Here is a 25314-nt window from a genome sequence, read left to right on the forward strand (position 1 = left end):
AAAGTGAAGCACCCAAAATTAGAAAATGCTAGAATTAAAGTTGCCTGTGCAGTCTGAACTCGGGCCCCTTAAGTAAGTTCACCATAATCATCTTTAATTACACGACCACATATTTTTTCTAGTCTTTAAAAAAAAAAAAAAGAAAAACAATCAGAAAACAAATTCTATCATGTGGAACCATTGACACTCACATGGGTCATGAGCTGGGTTGGAACCTTTAGAGCCATATCATAGCTCTCTGCCACTTGAGCTAAGAGTAACTGGTAGCAATAGTAAGTGGTCATCCTCTGTGGACTAACCACTAGAGGAGGATGACACAGAGAGACACTTTGCCACTGGGCTTCACATTTACTTACTGACAGTCGAAGAATGTTGAGACTCAGGAATCATTTTGGTTCCATTCTAGATTCTAGAGGGAAGCGTGTTCCTGTGATCATGGACCTTTCTGGCCCACTCCCTCATTGACACCTTCTAGTTTGTCCCCTCCATTCTGTCCTTATCTCAGTCCTGTTTCTCCCCCTCCCCTGGCTCCTCATCCTAGTCTCTTTGCTCAGTTTTCAGTCTTGCTCCCTTGCTCCTTGTCCCAGGTTCCTTGCCCAGCCACTCCCAGACTTGACCCCAGCTCCTTCTCCCAGTCAGTCATGTTTCCACCACAGCTGCCAATCGTTTTGGACATTGTTATGGTCAGATATGCTTCCTGAGAGAGCAAGCAGAAGAACACAGGTTTCTCTGATTCGGACACTCAAACATGAAATTGAAATGTTTGCATTCATTCTGTCTTAGGCCTCAAGCTTGCAATGTACTCTGCAAAGGTGGATTCCTGTGCTCACACAGAACCCCACTGAATGAAACAGAGCCTCCCACACAACACTCATTGCAGGACTGGGCTTTAGGCTACGTTCCCTGAGCAGCCTGTGCATCTTGTCCAGAACCAAGAACACATGCCACAAATATTAACGCCACTCCACTCGTCAACCAAACAAAACAGAAACCCTGCACACCCACAACATGTTTGTAAAATAAACTGCTATTGTTACTACAACGCAGGTGAAAGCAAGTGAGAGAAAAGCTGGTGGCAAAAGGAAATACTACACTCCAATACACCAGACCTCTACAAAACAAGTCAACATGTCATACCTCTTCCATGGTTTCCTCAATCTGGACAGGAACAGGTTTTGGAGATCGAAGACCTACAGGAACAAACACTGGAGCCTTGTTTACTTCTTCTGGTGAAAAACATTCATCTTCATCATCCAGCTCAAATTCATCTGCATCATCTTCATCCTCCTCCTGAGAAGCCCGGAGGGTCACCAAGGTTACCTTTGAACTCCCATGTTCTTTCCCAGATCTCTTGCTGTGGGCAGTTTTCAAGCCTTTGCCTTTGGTGATATTTGGTTTAGTCTTTTGACGTGGTTTTCCCTTTTCAAAGCGATCAACTTCACATTCAGAGGCAGAAGTTCTTAGCTCAGATACACGTTTTGGCAGGCCTCCCTGTTCGGATGACCTTCTAGACTGCCTTCTAAATGGATATAAAAAAGAAATTAACTTTTTAGTAAAGTAGCAATATTAAACATAAAAAGGAATTAATATTACAGTCGCAGTGAACTCGCATGGTAATTGGGATTATGACCACTGTTGTGACATGATAATTACAATCATACACTGGGAAAAATAAAAATCAGTACTTCCCTTGGTCAGCATTCCCCATTCCTTTGTGAATGTTCAAAGTACTGATATTGTATTGTGGATATAATTAGTTTCCTTATCTTTTAACTTCAGGCGGAAATTCTGGAAAACTGTGCTGTGCAGTGAAATTTAAAGGACCTGGTCATTTATGGCAATAGCGAGGAGGGGATTGTTTCCTTTTTATTGTGGAGAATCAAGAGCGTGTGCGCGCGCATGTGTATTTTACAATCTGTGAACCCTTCAGCAGGCAGCATAGTCAAGAAAAAGCCTAGTCTCCACACTGACTTTGCAGGAGAAAGACAACTACAGTGGGTGGCTAAAGAGGTCAAGAGTTTTAAGATGAGTATTCCAGCCATTAAAAAACATCTGGGGAATAAGTATGAGTGCGCATGCCCACCCACCCCCCTTCCCCTCCCCCACATCAGAAGAGTGGTCAGACAGAAAAAGTGAGACACTTAACTATGGGATCTTAGTTGGACTAGTATCATTAAACCCTTAGTTACTTCACCTTATCAGTTTGTTTGAGGTCTTCTCCTGAGCATAAAGAGGCTGAGAATCTTCCTCTTGTTCTATTTGACTTTCACTCTCCGACAATCTCTCTGGAGACTGGAATTTACAGGACTGCCTGCTCCTTTTAGGAGGCACTGCCTCAATACTGTTTGCAGACTCTTTTTTCTGTGAATCCTCTGAGGAGGATGCAACTTCCACTAAGTTACGAGATGTGTGCTAAACAGACATGAAGACAATGATGGCCAAAGTAAGTTTATATTTGACAGTGGACAATGCTATACTAATTGTATTAAGAGTTTTCTGTTATCTCTAAACACTGATTGGGATTCCCTTGGAAGCCTAGTTACTATTCGGAATACCCTGATAGTTAGAAAGTTTCTCCTAATATCTAACGGAAATCTCCCTTGCTGCAGATTAAGTCCATTACTTTTGGTCTTATGTTCAGTGGCATGGAGAACAAATGATCACAGTCCTCTTTATTACAGCACTTAACATATCTGAAGACTTATCAGGTTCCCCCTCAGTCTTCTTTTCTGAAGACTAAACATGCCTAGGTTTTTTCTTTGTTTGTTTTTTAAAAACCTTTCCTCATTCAGACATACTAGAAAGTTTGCCCAGAGCAGAGATATCCCTACAGTAAGTGATGGGAGCACTCCGAGCATTTTGTTGTTGCTATTTCCTTCAGGAGCTCTACTGACATAGAACCCTTGAACTTTTCCTTCTGAGATGATGGCAGAAACCCATTAGACATCAAAATTCACTGAGAAACCTTCACCATAAAACCAGAAAATTATTAGGGGGTGAAAGAATAATCTTCACTTTATCCAGTAAGTCACAATCTCAGCCAGTCATTGGTTGCTTCAGTTGAGTAAGAACATCTCACTTTTTAAAACATGTATCAGTAACTGTACTTCATCAGCTATGGGCCTTTGGCTGGAATAATTTGCAGGCCCAAATATTTAGTGAACCTGTCAGAAGGCAGGGCTTCTCCTCAGCTTGCTAAGGACTCACTGCCATGCCCACAGTCTCTTTTAACACAGTTTTATTGTCCAAATGTACAGAAACAGTCCTGCACTCAGCTCACCCTTTACAACTCAGGCTCTCTCTGCCTCCCATCCCAGGGGACTCTAGCAATTCTGCTGCTCCTGCTTCCTAGCTCTCTCAGCCAGTTTGACACTCCCTCTCCCCAATCTCTCGCTGACCCTTTATAAATCCAGATGCAGTCCTGCCCCAACTGGCACAGAGGCACCGGACCTATTTCAATTACAAGGGCAAGCCACGCTGTGACAGAACCATATACTGAAGAGGAAATAAAAAAAGTCTGAGTTATACATTGCAGACAACAGAAATAGAGTAAAGCATCCTATGTCAGCTCAGTGCTATCCCGGAAATTAAAATAAAAAAATAAAAGCCTGAATCATGTAGTTCCATATCCACTAATATTTAATATATAAGCCACAAAAGACCTTGTGTGCATACATACAGATTTTAAGCAGTTGTGGTTATGCCTTTATTTGTATTGTTCGGTGTGTAAAGGACACTTATTTACATTTGCAGGTAATGAAATTACAGAATAGGGAAGCGAATGAAGTTACTGATGGCAAATCAAAATGTAATACAGTAAAATATAAAAGCTGAAACATTTTCTTTTAAAATACTTCTGAAGTATGTAGGCTTTGTGCTCATTATTTTTACATCAGTTCACTGCTGGCAACAAGATGCAAAGAACCAATTTAACCCCTCACATCCAGAAAGTAGATTCCACAAAATCCATAGGTCATAAGAAGAAGAAAGCGGAAGAAAAGAATTCAGTCATTGACATAATAGACTGACTTAGATCAGACGTTCAGTACTTACCAGTAACGAGGTTAGGTTTTCTGATTTTATATCACAGGATATCAGACCTTCTTCTGTATTTCTACCTTCAGTCTTTTCCTCAGTTGTGTTTTCTCCCTCTTCAAGGGCTTCTTTCTTTCTTGTTGCTCTAACTAGGTTTGGCTTTGGCCTCCGTAAATGACTCCTCACTAGCTGTGCAGGTTTTATAGCACTTTGTTTACTTTCTTCTCCAGAACTGGACCTAGAAAAATATTATGATTGTACATATCAGCAGTCACAGACCATTAAAACAGCTTTTGAAAATCTACTGTACTGGCCTAACTATATGTAACATCTGCCCAATGTGAACCAGGAAAAAAAAAAGGCAACTCCTATAAAGGTTCATTGCACACAGTATTTTAAGAAGTCCACTCAGGGGAAAAGGAAGATACGAAAAGGGAAATTGCCTGCACATCGTTTTCAGTGGTGATGTTTCAGTTTTCTTTGAAGCAGTACTGGCTCTTGAGTGCAAGTGGAATATTTTGGGGGGTGGGGTGCAGGAGAGGACAAGCCACTGTGGGCTCAAGGTGCCCAAAGCTAACCCGAATGCAAGTCAAGATTTTTTTCCCCTCCAAACAAATGATGGGTGATGATGGGACATCTTTTCATCCACTATTTGTTTCTCCTGGGATAGAAGAGGGGAAGTCTTCTCCGATACTAGGGTGTTGGTAATCAAGAGTCTGAACTTCTTCCATAAAATTGATTTGATGGTCTGAAGATTGGAAAGTTTCTGCAATTGGATGAAAGAAAGAATCCAAGATCTGGCCAAATGAATACGGAGGTACATGTTATTGACTTAGAGAAAAATCTCATCTTGACATGATGCACTGTCTAATGACAAAGCAACACTGGCCAGTGGAGTAATATTTTATTGCAAACAAAAGCAGGATAACATTGCAGGAATTCAGAATGTAATCAAATCTGGTCATGAAAAAATCTGATGAACTGGATAAAATGAAGGGTTGGCATTCATCCCTAACTCTGATTTTGTTGTCTTCACTACAGCCAAGAGGCTGCCAAGAAGTAGTCCTTCAGTCTGGTTATATTAAGAACTATAGAGCTTACAAATGACTCTTCAAACACAAGGAATAAATCCGTAAACTAGTCAAGGAGGTTGGCAAAATTAAGATAATAGCAATGGTAGCAGATGTCAGGGCTTCGAGGGTCAACTTCCCACAAGAGAAGAAATAAGTGAATCTGGATATAGCATGAATACAGCTTGTTCATTTTATGCATACACAGTCCTTGATCAGAGGTGGGAATAAATGGCATGCAGACAGTCCCAGCTTTCAAAGGCCTAAACGTAAACATCCTTGCCTGGATCCCACAGAATAACTATGCCTCAAAACTATGTTTGTAACAGTGAGGCAGAAAATAAACTCCCTTGCTGCTTGCCACAGCTCCACCAAAGGGACAGGGAAAAAACCAAAACCACAGCAAAACAATATCAGGACATTTTTTTCCCCCCAAGATTAAAAATGTGCTCACACAACAAGAAAACAAACTAAGATTATGTAATGGTGCCACCTGGTGACCCCTGCCATAACAAAAGTTATATATTACTGATATAGCTTTACAATACTTCCATTCACATTTAAAAATTGTATTAGCACAATAGTGTTTTAAAGACCATTCATTTATGAAATGTGAACGTTACCTTTCAGAAGAATTCGGAAGCCTGCTCTCAACATCTGTAGACATACAACTCTTTCTTTGATCTTGCTGATTGTTGCAGCTCAAAGATTTCTCAAGGGAGCAAAGTTTTTCTGATTGAATGCTTCTTTTTGGTGAGGTGACCCCACAGGAATCTGAACCATCTTTTTGGGCCTCCACTTCAGCCTTTAATTTATTTTAGAACAACAAAAATTATTAATATTAAATATGATATTTTAAAGAACAAAAAAGCATTCTGAGTTATCCATCAATTAATCTGAATCAGAACTTCTTTCTAAAGGCTTTAAGCATCTTACAGTAACTAGTCACTACTGCTATTCCTTCAATAAAGGCAAGGTAGTCTTTAGGACAGGGGTTCTCAAACTGAGGGTCATGACCCCTCAGGGGGTTGTGAGGTTATTACATGGGGGTTGTAAGCTGTCAGCCTCCACCCCCAAACCCCACTTTGCCTCCAGCATTTATAATTGTGTTAAATTTTTTTTTAAATGTGTTTTTGATGTATAAGGGGGGAGTCGCACTCAGGGGCTTGCTGTATGAAAGGGGTCACCAATACAAAAGTTTTGAGAACCACTAGTCTAGGAAGATAAACATCCAGTAGTCTCCTTTTGGATCAGTTACTACAGGTCTCTGAATAAAAAACATGGCAATAAGGAATAGCCTGTAGTGCATTTAAAATGCCTGTGCATATTAAACATGGAGTGCAATGAAAATATCTGAAATTTCAAAATGTCTTTAGTTTTTTAGGTAAAGAAACAGAATAAATCTTACCATTTGCTTAACAAACATCTAGGCATTTGTACTGTGTTCCTGATTGGTTTATATTAAACTGTAAGTATCATGCATAAGGATACAAAAATATGATTTAATTCATGCCTAGTATGTGGGTTTATTAGCCTACTTAAGCTCTTTCTTCACAAAAGCTGCAGGTAAAAGACGGGTATCAATAAACAAACAAAAAGATCTCAGTAAAATTCTCACTTTTGGAGAGAGGTGTACATCAGAAACCCTGTGTGGTAAAGGGCTCTCCTCTGCTTTTCCTGTTTCCCCTTCAACTGGAGCAGTAACTTTTTCTGCCACTGGCTCTTCTTTCTTGCCATATGCCCTTCCCAGGTTTGGTCTAGCCCTCTGGAACCGACTCCTCATTAGCTGTGCTGGTTTGATAGCACATGGCTTATCTTCTTGGGAACTGGATTTTTCAGTGCCAATGATTTAAAAACAGAAAATGTCACATGGTTACAGTTAATGGAACCTGTTACCGCACTCATTGTTAACAGATTTTCTAAAATCAATACTTATACAAAAGAGTTACAAATTTTTTCATGCTGTGCCTTTTGGTTTAAGACGAGGAAAATGTGCTCCTTTAGTATTTACAGTTTCTAGTTTTCAGCATTTGGGGAGTAACTCTGAACATGTAACATAGCCAAAGCCCAGTGTCAAGATTTTTCTTACTATTATTTTTCTGCTTTTTGTCATAACATCACTGCTAGCTATTTTCATAAATACTAGGAAGTAGCCCAAGCCAGAAAGAAGCAGCGTGAAGGGGCTCAACAAATTCTGGCTTTCTAGATACCTAATTTCCAGAATTTAAATATTTATATTCTAGTTATGCCTGTGTGACAATACTGCTACCTGATTATATCAGTTATACATAAACCCTTTTTTGATTTTAAGGGTTATGGGTGAGAAGGCATCGTAACTTGGTCTTAAATTGTGACGCTAACAATACTTCATGTTAATTCATAATGTCTACTAACAGCATTAAGTTGCAATTGTAAATATAAACTAACAATAAAAAAAGTGTGCCTTATGCCTCTTAATTTAAAAATAAGATGTAAAAAAATCCATTTATTGCTCCTGTAATGAGAGAGGTTGCAATATTGCCAATAAAAATGTACAGTGTTTGAAATTGTGCAATGATTTAAAAAGCACCACAACAAACAAAGCACTCCAAAATTTGTTAGTCCAACCCCTTTGCTTGTAATTGGGCAGGATCTAAGAACCCCAAATACCTCAGGTTAATTAGTGCCACGTTATTTCATTTTTAACATATAGGTGCATCAGTAACAAGAAGGGAAAGTGACGGCATTTCATTATAGCTACTCTGGTTCCAGTGGTACTCAGATTAGCTTTTTAATCTTTCTAAATTTCTTATAAATAAAAGATAAGAGGTAACCAAGGAGTAAAAATGAAGGGCAGAAGCAAGATATTTGGAAGATGGTGGATCTCTAGAATCCCACCATTACTACTTTACTTCTCTCCCCCAGTCAAGATACACGTGTCAAGCCAAAAGATTTCCCTTGCCTGTGGGTGCTGGAAAAATGTGACTTCCTCTAGAATCCCCAAAAGGAACAACCACATGCATTGTTCCCTGGCTCCAAGGACAGAACGTGTTGCCTTGCAAGTGCTGGCCCTATGAATGAGGCAAAGGCTAAGAAGTTGTTTTAAAGAATCAGTGTTTAAAAAAGTTTGTAGAATTTCTTTTGGTTTGAAAAAAGATCTATTTAAAGAAAGTATTTTTGGAGGTATTATTTGTCTATAAGAGGCATAAAACTGTTGGAGATCAGCTATTTTAGTTATTTATGTAATCAGGAACTTGAGTTTTTCTGTTGCTAGCAACACAAATAGCATCAGGGAAACCAGTAACAAAATACATATTTAGCACTTGCATTCACCTAGACTAGTAACATAAGAATATATTGGGTCAAAGGAAACAAATAAGGACTTTGCCATTAACGATACTGGAAATCTTATTTGAAAAAACATGCAAGTATTAATGTATTAGACATTTATATGCATTTGGAAAAAGCTACCCCCATGAAGACAAAACTTGGTAGGAAAGAACTTTGAATTCAAATATATTCAAGACAGCCTCACAGAGAAACAATATCAAGCACCTGGGCTCAACTAAAGAAAACCACAGAGTGAAAATGTTAGATGCTAGCACTGAAATAAAAGACCAGAACGAATTGGAAAACAATGGGAAGAAAGGTACTGATACATGCACAGGGATCTCATTTGTACAATAGGTAAATGTTCGCATGAAAAGCGTTCAAACTTGTTTCCTAAAACTCAGCTCACCTGCTTTGTTCATCTGACACATTTTGGTAAATATCAGGCACTGGAGATTCTCCTTCTGGTGTCTGTTTCTCACAACCCAACAACTTATCTCCTGAAGCTTCAGAAGATACAGCTTCATTTTCACCCTTTGACTTGTGCTGAAAATATAACTATCATCAATAGTGGTCATGTACTGCAAACAAGTACTAAAATGCCCCATGTTTTAAACTAGGACTGCATTTTATAAAATCGCAGAAAATAAGGCCCTCTGAGGATCTGAAAATGAAAACCATCTGAGCATGTAATTCTATTAATGGGCAGGCAGAAAAAAAATCATAGGACAGAAATTTAAAATCTGAGTGCACACAGGTAGGCATCTAAAACCATATTTAGGCACCTTAGGAGATTTAGAAGCTCAACTATAGACTCCCAAGTTTGAAAGTTTTGGGCACACTGTTTTGCACTTAGTGGCTTTCAGAGGATTTCATTGCAAGTTACACAACCTAAGAATCAGTAAACAAAATGCAGCTAAATATCCTCTACTTTACAGATGCTTAAACAGGGGTGGGAAGGTGCTAAGTGACTTGCCTAAGGTTACCCATGCTTATAGGAAAGTCAGCAGGCATAGTTTTACTTCTCTGGCAGTAGTGCTGTGCCACAAAGAGCTTAAAAAATAGAATGTAGCTTTGTATGTAAGAACTGATAGTTTCCTGCTGTTCCTTCCTTGCCTCTTATTTAATCAGGAAGGATGATGCAAAACCCATATTTTTAAGTAGTTGATATGAGCCCAGCCAGGAGTTACTTGATTGTGCCTAATCTTTCCCTCTACTGCAATCCAAACAAAACCATACCCTTCGTTTTCCATAATAAAGCTTTTATTTATTAAAAATAAATAGATTTTAAAGAGAGTTCACAATTGTAATGTCTGCAATAACTCAACCTGATAAGGTTTTACCATAGTACACCGTCTAAGCTTCCATCTGTTTGCTACCTAACAGCTGCATTATACTCCTTTTTGAGAAGTTAAATATTAAAGAAAATGCCTTGAAGTTGTTTACTTCTACTACAACTTACTATAATGGAGGGGATGCCAGCAGATTCATCTTTTTGCAGAGCTGATTGCTCAGCTTCAGTCTTTTTTTCAGTTTCATCCTTTTCTGATGCTCGTGTTTCTTTCCTTCCAACTGCCCGTCCTATGTTTGGCTTGGGTCTCTGGAATCGGCTCCTCACTATCTGGGCTGGCTGGAGAGAGGCTGGTTTACTTTCTCCTTGAGAGATGTGGTTGCTGTGGAGCCTGAGAAAAAAAGCAACGTGATATCTGAAATCCTCTGTAATGCAAACATAATACTAGTATTCATAGGTCAGTTACATCTATATCAATAAAGTCTTTCTGTTCTGTTTTTCTCTAACAGTACAGATGTTAAATTTTAAACAAATACCATAGCACAGTGGTTTTCAGCCAGGGGTCCGGTGCCCCCTGGGAGGGTCGTGAACAGGTTTCAGGGGGGCCGCCAAGCAGGGCCAGCATTAGATTTGCTGGGGCCCAAGGCAGAAAGCCGAAGCTCCACTGCATGGGGCTGAACCCAATGGCCCTGAGCACCACCACCCAGGGCTGAAGCTGAAACCTGAGCAATGTAGCTTTGCAGGGGCCACAGTGGCATGGGGCACCAGGCAATTACCTGGCTTGCTATCCCTTAACGCCAGCTCTGTTTTTTATATGCAGAAAAGCAGTTGTTGTGGCACAGGTGGGCTATGGAGTTTTTAATAGCATGTTGGGGGGGGGGGGGCCTCAGAAAGAAAAAGGTTGTGAACCTCTGCCACAGCAAATAGTAATTTGAACAAAAAAACCTGCAGTTTCTCCTCACCTCAGCAAAAATTTTGCAGAAGAGCATTAGAGAAACCTCATTACCTCAGTGCATCCATTATAGAATTAAGTTGTCTTAGGCATTAGCTTTGTTTGCAGTGATTTTCAACAGGTCTCGCAGATACAAAAGAAAATTAGTGAGTTTCTGTTCTAGCTTAAGGACACTTCAGAAAGGGAGGGTGTTCATAAGTATGAAATATTCATAACTCTGAACAAAACATTGTGGTTGTTCTTTCAAAAGTTTTCAACTGAACATTAACTTAATACAGCTTGAAACTTTACGACGCAGGAAGAAAAATGCTGCTTTTAAGCCATTCTAATTTAAAGGGACAGGAGCGGCGAACGGGAGTTTGGCGAGGGAGTTTCTCCAGGGGCAGCGTGAGCATGGGCTAGAACTCCACATTCTTTAAAAAATTTAAAAGCCAAAAACACCCCCTTGATATAAACAAAAGGAACCAGCTGCGGGAGTAAAAAGAGAATGCAGGCAGAAGTCCAGCAATAGAGTGGCAACTACCCAGTTTATTGAACCCAATACAGCAGGTAGGATTACCTGCCCTATGGGCAAGTGGCGTATGTGTGCATTTGGTGAAAGGCACTCCTGGTCCTCAGAGACCATGAAGGGGTTTGGAGACCAGAGTGGCTGGACTGGAGGAGCTGAGGGAGACAGAGGTACATAGACAAGACTTTCCGGTAGAACGGTCCCACCCCCGGTCTGACAGCCTCTGTTCTGTTGAGGAGGATGAAATTCCCAGGGAAGGAGAGCATCTAACTGGAGCAGAGGGAAACAATCCCATAGTTGGGACCCTCCTTCCAGATGATGTTGTGGTATCCTCTCGCACTGAGGATACCCCTCCAGGGGAGGGAACTCCAGCTATTAGAAAGAGACAGGTATTAGTAACGGGCGATTTGATCATTAGAAACATAGATAGCTGGGTTTGTGATGACCGGGAGAACCGCATTGTGAGTTGCCTGACTGGTGCGAAGGTTGCGGATCTCTCGAGACATCTAGATAGACTTATGTGTAGTGCTAGGGAGGAGCCAGTGGTCATGGTACATGTAGGTACCAATGACATAGGGAAGGACAAGAGAGGTCCTGGAGGCCAAATTTAGACTGCTAGATAAGAGACTGAAGTCCAGGACCTCCATGGTAGCATTCTCTGAGATGCTCCCAGTTCCACGTGCAGGGCCAGACAGACAGGCAGAACTGTAGAATCTCAATGCGTGGACGAGACAATAGTGTAGGGAGGAGGGATTTAGATTTATTAGGAACTGGGGAAACTTTTGGGAAAGTGGGAGCCTGTACAGGAAAGATGGGCTCCACCTAAACCAAAATGGAACCAGATTGCTAACACTTAACATTAAAAAGGTCGTAGAGCGGTTTTTAAACTAAGGCCTGGGGGAAAGCCAACAGGTGCAGAGGAGCACGTGGTTCGGACATCCCCTGGAGGAGGATCTATTAATAGAAAAATCTCTATGTCCTAATGAGGACGAGAGGATGGAAAATGACGACGTACAGGCAGGGTCTGATCAGAAACAATCAGTCAAATAAAGAATCCCATTCAATCACATCATGTAATGGCAGACCGCTAAAAGGAGACAAGTTTTTAAAGTGTGTATATACCAATGCTAGAAGTCTAAATAATAAAACGGTTGAACTAGAGTGCAACATATTAAATGAGGATATTGATATAATAGGCATCACAGAAACTTGGTGGAATGAGGATAATCAATGGGATACAGTAATACCAGGGTACAAAATATATCGGAAGGACAGAACAGGTTGTGCTTGGGGGGCGGGGAGGCAATTATATGTGAAAGAAAGCGTAGAATCAAATGAAGTAAAAATCATAAATGAATCAAATTGTACCACAGAACCTTTATGGATAGGAATTCCATGCTCCAGTAAGAAGAATATAGCGGTAGGGATATATTACCGACCACCTAACCACAATGGTGATAGTGACTGTGAAATGCTCAGGGAGATTAGAGAGGCAATTAAAAACTCAATTATAATAATGGGGGATTTCAATTATCGCCATATTGACTGGGTACATGTCACCTCAGGACAGGATGCAGAGATAAAGTTTCTTGACACCTTAAATGACTGCTTCTTGGAGTAGCTGGTCCCGGAACCCACCAGAGGAGAGGCAATTCTTGATTTAGTACTAAGTGAAGCACAGAACTGGTCCAAGAAGTGAATATAGCTGGACCACTTGGTAATAGTGACCATAATATAATGAAATTTAACATCCCTGTGACAGGAAAAACACCACAGCGGCCCAACACTGTATCATTTAATTTCAGAAAGGGGAACTACACAAAAACCAGGAGGTTAGTTAAACAGAAATTAAAGGGTACAGTGCTAAAAGTGAAATCTCTGCAAGCAGCGTGGAAACTTTTTAAAGACACCATAATAGAGGCTCAACTTAAATTTATACCACAAATTAAACAATATAGTAAGAGAACCAAAAAAGAGCCACCGTGGCTAACCAACAAAGTAAAAAGCAGAGATAGGCAAAAAGGCATCCTTTAAAAAGTGGAAGTTAAATCCTAGTGAGGAAAATGGAAAGGAGCATAAACACTGGCAAATGAAGTGTAAAAATACAATTAGGAAAGCCAAAAAAGAATTTGAGGAACAGTTAGCCAAAGACCCAAAAAGTAATAGTTAAAAAAAAAAAAAAAAAAAAAGCAGTAAGCGGTAAGCCTGCTAAACAACCAGTGGGGCCACTGGACAATCGAGGTGCTAAAGGAGCACTCAAAGACGTTAAGGCCATTGCAGAGAAACTAAATGAATTCTTTGCATTGGTCTTCACAGCTGAGGATGTGAGGGAGATTCCCAAATCTGAGCCAGTCTTTTTAGGGGATAGATCTGAGGAACTGTCCCAAATTGGGGTATCATTAGAAGAGGTTTTGGAACAAACTGATAAATTAAACAGCAATAAGTCACCAGAACCAGATGGTATTCACCCAAGTGTTCTGAAGGAACCCAAATGTGAAACTGCAAAACTACTAATTGTAGTCTGTAACCTATCATTTAAAATCAACTTCTGTACCAGATGACTGGAGGATAGCTAATGTGATGCCAATTTTTAGAAAGGGCTACAGAGGTGATCCCGGCAATTACAGGCCGGTAAGCCTAACTTCAGTACCGGGCAAACTGGTTGAAACTATAATAAAGAAGAATATTGTCAGACATATAAATGAACATCATTTGTTGAGGAAGAGTCAACATAGTTTTAGCAAAGGGAAATCATGCCTCACCAATCTACTAGAATTCTTTGAGGGGGTCAACAAGTATGTGGACCAAGGGGATCCAGTGGATATAGTGTACTTAGATTTTCAGAAAGCCTTTGATGAGGTCCCTCACCAAAGGCTCTTAAGCAAAGTAAGCTGCCACGGGATAAGAGGGAAGGTGCTCTCATGGATCGGTAACTGGTTAGAAGATAGGAAACAAAGGGTAGGAATAAATGGTCAGTTTTCAGAATGGAGAGAAGTAAATAGTGGTGTACCAGTCCTATTCAACATATTCATAAATGATCTGGAAAAAGGGGTAAACAGTGAGGTGGCAAAATTTGCAGAGGATACAAAATTACTAAAGATAGTTAAGACCCAGACAGACCGCGGAGAGCTACAAAAGGATCTCTCAAAACTGGGTGACTGGGCAACAAAATGGCAGATGAAGTTTAATGTTGATAAATGCAAAGTAATGCACATTGGAAACCATAATCCCAACTATACATATAAAATGATGGTCTAAATTAGCTGTTACCACTCAAGAAAGATCTTGTAGTCATTGTGGATAGTTCTCTGGAAACATCCACTCACTGTGCAGTCAAAAAAGCAAACAGAATGCTGGGAATAATTAAGAAAGGGATAGATAATAGGACAGAAAATATCATGTTGCCTCTATATAAATCCATCGTACGCCCACATCTTGAATACTGTGTGCAGATGTGGTCACCCCATCTCAAAAAAGATATATTGGAATTGGAAAAGGTTCAGAAAAGTGCAACAAAAATGATTAAGGGTATGGAGGAGAAATTAATAAGACTGGGACTTTTCAGCTTGGAAAAGAGACGGCTAAGGAGAGATATGATTGAGGTCTATAAAATCACGACTGGTGTAGAGAAAGTAGATAAGAAAATGTTGTTTACTACTTCTCAAAAATGAGGGGGTCACCAAATGAAATTAATAGGCAGCAAGTTTAAAAAAAATAAAGAAGTATTTCTTCACACAATGCACAGTCAACCTGTGGAACTCCTTGCCAGAGGATATTGTGAAGGCCAAGACCATAACAGGATTTAAAAAAGTACTAGATAAATTCATGGAGGAGAGGTCCATCAATGGCTATTAGCCAGGAAGGGCAGGAATGGTGTCCCTAGCCTCTGGTTGCCAGAAGCCGTGAATGAGTGACGGGATGGATCATTTGAGAATTACCTGTTCTGTCCATTCCCTCTGGGGCACGTGGCACTGGCCACTGTCAGAAGACAGGATACTGGGCTAGATGGACCTTTGGTCTGACCAAGTAGGGCCATTCTTATGTTCTTATGGAACAAGCGAAGAAACCATTTCCTTACTTTGTCAAAAAAAATATTTTTTTTAAAGTAGTTTACGTTTAGCACAGTACTGTACTTTGGTTTTTTTTTGGTCTCTGCTGTCTGATCGCATATTTCCAGTTCGAAATGAGGTATGTGGTTGACAAGTCAGTTCATAACTCTGGTGTTCTTAACTCTGAGGTTCTACTGTACATCCAATTTTCATGAAAAAGCTGAGGTAAGTCATTCCACTGAAGATATCACATTTACCACCCTGAAATTAATATATACTCATTTTAAGTTTAGGGTAGAAATAATTCAATTAGTAAACAGATCAGCATTTACTATGCAAAAATAAAAAAGTTTGATATAAAGAGGTACTTCCAGCTAATTTTCTTAGCCAGTTGAAAACCTGGAGACTAATTTCATTTTCTAACTCCTCACTATTATTTTCAGGAAACAAAACAAAGGAACAGAGCCGTTACCTGGCAGCAACAGCTGAAGTCTTCTCCTGGTTATCTGCGGGTGGAGGAGACACATTTTGTTCACCACTCTCAGATCCTGAAAGCTTTTTAGGGGACTGAAGGCTTATTGGGGTTGCAAATATTTCCTGAGAGTCTGCAGGGTCGTCTTTTTCTAATGACTGCAAGGATGGCATGACTTCACATTTTGCTGCTTTCTAAAAGAAGTGTTAATAGTGTAAACATCTGAACTAAAACACTCAAATGTTTTATGCTGCACAATTGAAAAAAATATACTTATAATTTAAGCAGAAGGGACAGAGTTCATTAAGATTACTATTAAACATGGTCTAAATTTTTCCAAGGCTGTCCAGTGTCCACAAATGAAGAGCCTCAATTTTTGCCCAATACTGAGACATACAGAAATTTAAATGTCTGTCAGCAAGAACTGGCATGGGGCCCAACACAACAGCTTAATATTAGTGTCCTGTACTTCAGGGGAATGACCCATGTCTGCTTTAAAACTAAACTGGAGATTTCTGTGGATTATTTCTTTGATATTTTATAATAGCACTTTTGTTTCTGAGCTGAGTGGACTTCTGAGCAGAGGGAATGGTGAGAATGAAGACAGACACCTGCTAATGATGGAAAATAACTGACTATTTGAACTATTACTCTGCCACGGTAGGCTTGTTCTTTACGGTACATTTTCATAGAGCACTAAATGGAATTTTTAATTTTTTTAAGCTTTGACAGGTTTCCTGGTTCAACAAGGATAAACTTCTATGTAAAAATTCTGCCAATGTTTTTCCTCAGTTGCACCTACAATAATGCACATAAATACAGCTTTTCAAAGACACCCCCAAAGTTTCAGCTCTAATTAAAAAAATCCAAAACTTACATCTAGGTCAGGAAGCATGCTGCATTTACTGTCACACTGTATCAAACTATTGTCTTTTTCACTGTTGTCCTCTGACACATCTTTATCCACTCCTGGCACTTCCCCTCCTCCAGCTTCCTTTCCTACATTTGATTTTGGCCTCTGAAATTGATTCCTCAATAGATGTGTTGTCTGAACAGCCACTTTTTCTTCTTGTTGAGAACTGGCATCTCTGTTAGACCAAAGAAAATATGTAAAGAAGCAATACAGGTGACAACCATATAGCCTAGCTCCCACACATGGTACAGAGCACAACGGTGCAACTGAAACTAACACATGACCCTCTATAAAACAGCTATTCCTCAATATAGTAGCTAAGCATGTAATCCGCAGCTTCCAATTACTTAGGTTGCTGCCAAAGATTAACAGGAATATGAGAAGGAAGCACATCACAAAACTATAAAATAATGGGTGGGCAAGCAAAGAGATGTCTTGGTAAGCAGCAACTTTTGGACAAATGCAGCCCAGAGTCTTATTTTATGAGGAATGTGTCATTCACTACAAGTTTAACCATCTCACAGCATCTAAAACCTCATATAAGATCTAAACCCAATTTTCAAAATGTGGCACCTCAATCTTAAAAGTAAGATCAAATTCCGTATTTTAAAAGTTCAAATGAGTACTTAAGAATTCGCAGGTAAGAACTGTTTTGAAGACTACACCTGCAGGTTCTGGGCATCCTACAAAAATCTTTAAGTTTGAAAATTGGACTCACAATCCAAGATCCTTTTATATAGCATTTACACTTTAAAAAGGGCTATTCAAGGAATTCTTGTAGGGTTTAAAAAGAAATAAAATGTAAAGAAGGGGAACTAGTTATTACCCATCTCGTCTGAAATCCTATTGCTTTCAGATTTACTTTAAAAAAATCCAACATTAAAGTGGTCTGTTAGATATGCTCAGTTAAAAATCAGTTTAATTTTTACTTTGATGATGCTAACTAAACATAAGTGTGGAATTTGAAGATTAAGGTGTTCGCTGTGTGGAGACATCCAGTGCTTCTGCATTTTCCCTTTCCTTCACTTAAACTTACCCTGTACCAAAATCTGAAACCTCTTCCAAATCATCCACACATAACTCCTTTTCTTGTTCACAGCTATCAGATCCCAAGGGTTTCTCTTGGGAATGCTGTTTTACATGCATTGAGACCACCGTCTCAGGTCCTGCAGTGGCTTCTTTTTCTGATATCTCAGAGCACAGCAGGATGTCTTCATTACCTGTTGCATCCTAAAAGGAACAACAATTTCACTCATTAAAAAGATTTGAAAAAGCTGTTTTCTGTAGGACGGAAAGTACTGAAAAATAATGTACGTTTTTCAAAAGCAGTTTAACATTTAATATACCCTCAAACAAGCTTCCCCTTACTCAGAGGCACATCAAGTATTATCACTAGGTATTTGTAAAATAAAGAAAACTATTTAAGATTCCAAATCCTTAATATTTGTTTAGAATTAAAATATTACAAATTATCTTTCATGTCTCTGAAAGATAGGCGTTTGGATTCTGTATTTCCCATTTTATAGCTATCATCACAGACAAGGTACGGAATGCAACTCGCAGCACTTTAGATTCTTGGAATGTAATCTACTGCTCCAGTAGAAACACAGAATCTCCAAGTGCTTGAATTCAGATCCTAGCAAGTTTCAGGCCACTTTTAAAAGGCAAGATGGCTACAAGCTACACAGGAATTCTGTGGATTGCACTTTGACCATCACTGCTCTAAGACATCTACTTGGGCCCCATATAATAATACAATGTGCCCATGCAGCTGCAAAGTAGTCTTACAGTGCAGATGAAAGAAACTTACACCTGTGGTGAGGAGTGCACCACTTTTGTTTTCACAATGTATCAAACTCTTCACTGCTTCTCCAACTTCTGTTTTTTCATCTTGTACATCTTTTTTTATTGTTGATACTTCTTGCCTTCCAGCTGCCCTTCCTACATTTGGTTTTGGCCTCTGCATTCGACCCCTCATTAATGGTGCTGGTTTAAGTACACTCTGTTTGCCACCTTCTTGTAAACAGGATATTTCTTTGGACCTGGAAAGGCACACATTCAAAACAACAATGTCCCAGATTTCTGAAAGCTAAAGGGAGTCTTCAAATCTAATAGCGAATTGGTCTTCAGTTTGTTAACAACCACAGGCATACAGCCACTTTATTTTATTGCAAATTTAATGAAAGTTAGATTAAAGTGACATTTGAACCTACTAAAATTTAATATGAAATGTTCAATTGCAAACATTTTTACAGAATGCATGGATAAACTCAATCCTCTGCCCTGCCATTATGAGTTACATATTTTTAGCCAGCAATAAGCCTTCTTATATCCTTACTCCAAGCACATGATTACATTAGTATAATAAGATTGATGGATAGTTTTACAGAGAGCATAAAGTTTGAAAAAGCAACTGAAGTATATAATTATAATCACTATATACCCTACACAGATTTTCACTTCTCCGACCAAAAGTTTGAATATTTCTTGTTGCTACAAAATTTATTTATTTACCTTCCCATCTCTTCAAATCTCCATATCCCTTATTGAGTCTTAAGAATTTGTCTCATTTTTTCCACTACTTTACACCCTTCTTACAACATACACCACCATACATGAGACACATTACACACATCATGATTCTGGCTGAGGAAGAAAAGTGCAAGAAACTATAAAAACCCAACAGAATAACCTGTCCACGCTACAGGAAATTTCTTCCCAGCCCTAGACAGTTTGCAGTTAGCTTGTGCTTGAAACATGAGGAGTTATCCGAGATATGTTACTTTAACTGTGAATTTTCTTACCCTTGTAAATGTCAAATCCTGTTATGTTCTGTCATATAAAAATATAAGAAATTCATTATTGTAGCTTGCTTTACACTTAGCAATTCATTTTCTTTGAAGGGACTAGCTTTTCCTTTAACTGTTTGGCATTTATCTTACCTGCACCTTGTAAATAGTCCAAGAAAATTCATCTGAATAGCAGTGACACAATCTGCTCCACTTATTAAAATGCAAGTTGGAAAAGACTGCCAAAAATATAACTTAAGAGAAAAAGCTTTTATATTCACCATTCTATGCAACACCATCAGAAAGGAGAAGGCAGGGAAAGAGCTGAAAATAGAAGGATATGTCTCCCTGCTCTGTACATACTTACTGAGGTTCAGTCTCTGAGACCCTCCCATCTTTTTTTGTAGTTTCCCCTCTGGTACCGTCAGGTGTGTTACCTGGGTCAGTACTCTGCTGAAGAGTAGAAAATTAAAATGAAGAAATTTAAATTTTCATAGCTATATAAAAGATATAATAAACAGTCTTGTTACAACTGATAACAGCTGAGCCTAAAATATACCAGGTTTGTAGGTTAAGGTGTGGATATGTCCTACACAGCAGAGGACCTTAGAGATGTCTTTATATCAGTCACAGAAGACATCTTGAGACCACTGCACTGTGAAATCTAATGGGAATTATGTCCAACAGGCCAACACCTACCCTTTTAGATGGTATGCTCTTTGGGGCAGGGACCATCACTTACTGTAAGTTTGTACAGTGCCTAGCACAATCAAGATCACAACCTAATTGTGGCCTCTAGGCTCTACCACAATATAAGTGATAAATATAGAACAAAAATCCATTACACTGATTATTGACTGAGACTTCTGGTTACACTCAGCAACAAAAGGACAAAAACAACAACATGATTAGGTATAGAGGCTTATTTTTCTAGCCACTTGACAAAATACAAAGGTTTATCATTTCCAGTTAATTTTGTTCTACTAAATACCTTTTCAATTGCTCCCTCGGGCTCTTGAGGAGTTTTCTCCTTTCCTTCACCTTGTAGAGGTGCTTCTCTCTTCCCAGATGCTCCTACCACATTAGGTTTAAATCGCTGCCGACGGCCTCTCATTGCTGCTTTTTCAGTTTCCCTACACAAGAAAAAAAATATGGCATTCAGAATCGGCATTTGCACCATTCGAGCCTATTAATGTCATCTAAGAAATAAGAAAGATGATTTTCAATGGCCTGCACAATTTTCTTTATTAAAAAAAGGACCTTAAATACAGTGTTGCCTTTGGGGTATTATTGGTTTTTTTTACATCTGTTTGTACATTTCTTTGATGTGCAGAAGCTGCTTTGATCTGAAACACTACAGAAAATCCTATGATCCACTCGTTGAAATATGTATAGTCAGTCTTTTGGCAACTTCCACTAGCATTAAGTCTTCCAAATTCTGTAACAGAGTTATGTGGCTTACTCTCTGTAGTTCCTGCTCCAATCTTCAGAAGCTAGGCATCAAGCTGTGGAATGTGAGGAAGAATCAAAGTCCTAAGTATATACCTTTATGAAAGTCTATTTTATCCCTGTGTAGTTTCAACTACTCCTCCCTGGACATCACTTAATTTTCCCTGCCTCTAGTAAGGTTCAAATCATCATTAATAAAACTTCTGAATTAAAAAGAATGGTTTGGTATTGTGTGGAGTTTGGCTCTCTTCAGCCTCCCAGGAGAGGAGTGCAACACTTTCATGGTATTGCCATTCCATATTGTCCGGGGAAATCTAGAAGCCAAGTTCATGATTCACACTTGCCTCCTCAGTTCGCACTTCCATCATAGTTCATCAGACCACCCTATGGAAGGACTACAACAGATCACTGTATGCAATAAACTAGAAGATACTGGAGTAAACAGTTAAGAGTTAAAGCAAAGATGATATGATAAACTGATCTCTGCATACTCACTGGGATTTAGTCTCTAAGGCTTTGATCTCTCTTCCTGTGGTTTCATCTCTGGTGATTTCAGCTGTGTTACCTTCACCAGCTTCCATGGTATACTGAATTAAAATAAAAAAAAAATAATTTTTTTATATAGAGGACAGAGCTGAGAGCGAGCGAGCATTTGAGTCAAATTTGATTTGCAAAGTCAGCGGTCAGATGGGGTATAATGCAGCTACATTCCCACTGTATACCCCAAAAGTATCCTGCTTCAGTAACAGAAACCAAAGCACCAACTAAACAGGTCAGATCCTGGCCAGCATGGACTTTCAAGTGATCTCAGAGATCTTAACCATGATCAAGAAGCTTTGATCATTGCCCCAACCCTAAAAGTCCTTCAACTAAATGTTGAAGGACTCATCTGCTGAATGTTCTATTCTCCAGTCCCTAGCCTCCAAACATAAATGGACATAATCTGCCTCCAGGAGACACATCAACTCACTATCTGCCAGCTGCCTTAACACCACAGGTTATGACCTTGTGAGTTACCCTTTGCATAGCAAATGTGGCACACTACCTATGTTAGAGCGGATCTTGCTGGCATTGAACCACTCCAATCCAATCCAGACCTCTGATGTTGTAAGAGTCATTTCATAATGGCAAAAGGGTACATATACCCTAACCAACCCTGCCCTACCCCAAATATTATTCGTAAGCTCCCACAGCCTGATAGGTTTTAAAAGCCATCACACTACCTGGAGATACAGAGAGTCAGATCAAAATGGAGTAGACCTTTTGGACTGGGTTTCATTCTATGGTCTTCACCTCATCCATAATCCAAGCAGAGTACTTTTCGTTCTCCCAAATGGAAGCAAGACTACTCCTCTGACCTCACCTGGACCACCAGCAGAGGCCATCATCTACTTCAAGCTACATGCAGCAAAATGAAAAACTTCCCACATAGTCAACCTTGTCTGATTTTTACCAAAGTTGGAGTAACCATACCTATTGTGAGCATCAATATTAACCCTTGCTGAAACGATCAGAAAGCAAACGGGCCCAGCTTCATACAATTCACAAAGCTTGTATCCCACACAACATCTCTACTGAAGCAGCTTACATGCAGTTCACAAAAAAAAAAAAAAATTTTACAAAGCTGCCACCAAGTCAATTCCAAAAGGTTGTTATAAGTAAGGCCCTACTTGAATTGCAGGATGATCTTCAAACAACTGCAGCTGAGCTGCATGGAAAAATCATAGAAGAAAAATAATAATGGACCTTTATTAATAGCGGTAATCTGGAAAAAGCAAGAGTAGACCTATTTGTTTAAAAAAATTGCTGGAACAACATAAACACAAGTATTATGTTATGCCTTCTAATTTTTTTTTTTCATAACCAGACATTTTGCTGCAACTATATTATGTTCATTTAAAAAAAAAAAAAAAAAAAAAAAGGAACTGGTGCAATATAAAATTCAGAAGACAGTCTTAACACAACTGCTATAGAAATCAAATAGTCACTTTAGCCTTTTACGGTCATTGAATGTTAGTACTGCACTAACTGCATACTTAAAATGTATGCAAAATTATGGACTGTGCAAAGTAAGCGAATCAAAATAAAAATTGTGGTGGAGGCCTAATATTGCGGGATCTGTAATTTCAGCAATATTGCGAATGAAGTAGGGCCTAAGTTAAGACCTATATTCCCTGCCTAGATGAGGAGTGTGCAGAACTCCTCAAGCAATGTGAAGACAGTGGCAATCCAGACATCACCATGCATCTTTTAGACAGCTCGAACACTTCTAGAAGAGCAAGATGGAAGCAATCTACCATGGAACTAAACATATCAAGAGACAACAGCAAAGCCTGGGCACTAATCAGAAAACCTGGTGCTGCTCAGAAGCCTCCAGCACAATGCCATTGTTCAGTCTCTCCAAATAGTATCATTACCCCCCTGATAAATTCCACAAAAGTGGATGAAGGACAAAAAATTTTGAAGGAGAGATAAAGAACAAATGGTGCAATACAAAGAGTGTATACCCGATACTGAAAAGACTTGCAGCCTTTCACCACAGATGAAATAGAATTGGCAATCAAAACACTGAAAACACGTAAAGCCTGAGGGCTTGATAACCTCTCCCCCAAATCCCTGAAGAACAAGGGAAAACTAGCATACATCTTAGCATGTATGATCTTGATGTGAATGGATATATCAGTTGTGGCGAAATGCTTGAAATCGTGCAGGCAATCTACAAAATGGTGTCATCTGTAATGAAAATGCCAGAAGGGAAAACTAGCAGACAATGGCTACCCATGTTTCTAACCAGAGTCATCAACAATAATTAAATACCCAAGATCTAGAAGAGAGCAAAAGTAATAGCCCTGCCAAAACCTGAGAAAGCACACTAGGTTGCAAAAATTACTACTGCCCCATCACTTTGCTAAGTTGCATGTACAAATTACTTGAAAAGCCTTCCCAATCACTGCATTTTATCTTTGCACTAATCTGTCTGGCAGTAAAGAACCAGGATTTCAGTCACACAGAAGTCCCAAATGCTAACATGAAAGATATGGCTCACTACTGTAAAAGATGGAGACTTAAACGTATTACCAAAAAGACAGCATCCAGTTGCTTCCCTCTATACCACACAAAGGCCAACAAACAGCTCAATATCTTCCTGAATGGACACACACTGGCTTTGGGTCATTGTCCAGCCTATCTGGGTGTCACACTGGACCACCCCTTGATTTCCAAGAAATGCCTTACTAAGATGTTGCTGAAAATAAAAACAGCCAACAACCATATCAGCAAATTAGCTGGTTCTAATGTATAAACACAAAAGCTGGGCTTGCCTTGTGCTATTTTGTAGCAGAGTATTACTCTCCAGTGCGGCTAAGCTCTTTTCATACAGGACTAACAGACACTCAGCTACATGAAACCATGCATATAATAAGTACCATTAACTAACCAACCTGGCCTGGCTGCCTGTTTTGCCCAATATCAACCCTCCTGACATCAGGTGACAAGTCACCTTGCAGAATCTGCTCCTTAAGGTGCAAGACATGTCACATTTACCCTACCCCTATTTAAAGATGTGTTTACTCTACCGAGCTATCATCTCAGTTCAAGTCACCGCTTTGGGACAATTCCCCTAAGGAACCTCAATTTCACCTTCAGGTGCCAAGAACAAGCTTCAAATGTAGCCAATGCCTATCTTGTGAGAGATCCACTAAGTCCATCCCCTGGTTTTGACATTCCATGCCCTCTTTGGATAAAGCTCAACTGCTTCAGATGTGAAGTAATCAGATATGCTGCTAATCACTAAAACCAACACGCATGACTTGACCATCTATGTATAAGCAGTTGCTATATAAAAGTGGTCAGATGTGTCACAGAACAGGTCACCAAGGTTTAGCAGATCAACTTTTACATGTGGGTATAACACAAGATTGTTAGCATTTGCAATTAACATTGCTGCTCCCCACCATTTTTTCAGCCCCTTCTGTAGGCTCTGGAGGAGAAATCATGACCTCAGATTTTTCTTGGACTGCTGCTTCTGTCTTTCCAGATGCCCTTGCTAAATTGGGTTTAGGTCTCTGCAGGCGTCCTCTCACTGATGGCTTTCCAGCAGCAGCTTTTTCAGTTTCCCTTAAGATACAAAAACAATAGCTTATAATATTCACAGCAAAGAAATCCAGGTCTTTAGATGATCAAATATATCCTCCAAAAACAAGTTACCTACATATTCCATACAATAAAATAGTAACTGACAGAAATCATTACTGTGTTCTATGCCATTTGTGGGTATGCTTTATTTCTTGAAAGTACAGAATCTTTTGTAAGTGTGTAAGGACACTTCATAAATTTACTGGTTTTCAGCACTGCATGGGGCCACACCCTCAAAGAGAATATTAGAGAAGTAACAGTTGCAGGGTGGATAAAAAAAATAGATTTTTTTTGAAAAATATAAAATTCTTTTTATGGTTATTTGAATTATAATAAGTTTTCT

General features: G+C 39.3%; 1 protein-coding gene and 1 long non-coding RNA gene across 5 annotated transcripts in view; one reads left to right on the plus strand and one right to left on the minus strand.

The window, feature by feature from the left end:
- Positions 1-15733, plus strand: part of LOC140911392 (uncharacterized) — a 53818-nt gene extending 38085 nt beyond the window's left edge. Inside the window, exon 5 of the long non-coding RNA XR_012158933.1 lies at positions 15658-15733. This is a non-coding gene — a long non-coding RNA (uncharacterized lncRNA). The remainder of the gene's footprint in view (positions 1-15657) is intronic.
- Positions 1-25314, minus strand: part of BDP1 (BDP1 general transcription factor IIIB subunit) — a 71501-nt gene that overhangs the window by 25421 nt on the left and 20766 nt on the right. For 3 of the 4 annotated variants that reach the window (XM_073344315.1, XM_073344317.1, XM_073344318.1), the window contains exons 14-28: positions 24791-24953; positions 21333-21424; positions 20380-20521; positions 19756-19841; positions 18410-18641; positions 17636-17829; positions 16564-16774; positions 15687-15880; positions 9877-10096; positions 8824-8960; positions 6724-6931; positions 5729-5910; positions 4054-4273; positions 2195-2412; positions 1138-1519 (exon numbers count right to left, since the gene is read on the minus strand). In XM_073344315.1, the coding sequence (XP_073200416.1) occupies positions 1138-1519; positions 2195-2412; positions 4054-4273; positions 5729-5910; positions 6724-6931; positions 8824-8960; positions 9877-10096; positions 15687-15880; positions 16564-16774; positions 17636-17829; positions 18410-18641; positions 19756-19841; positions 20380-20521; positions 21333-21424; positions 24791-24953 (2881 nt within the window). The remainder of the gene's footprint in view (positions 1-1137; positions 1520-2194; positions 2413-4053; positions 4274-5728; positions 5911-6723; positions 6932-8823; positions 8961-9876; positions 10097-15686; positions 15881-16563; positions 16775-17635; positions 17830-18409; positions 18642-19755; positions 19842-20379; positions 20522-21332; positions 21425-24790; positions 24954-25314) is intronic. The other variant, XM_073344316.1, reaches the window with a different exon arrangement.

Source organism: Lepidochelys kempii, chromosome 5 (genome assembly GCF_965140265.1).
Source record: "Lepidochelys kempii isolate rLepKem1 chromosome 5, rLepKem1.hap2, whole genome shotgun sequence".
NCBI lineage: Eukaryota > Metazoa > Chordata > Testudines > Cheloniidae > Lepidochelys > Lepidochelys kempii.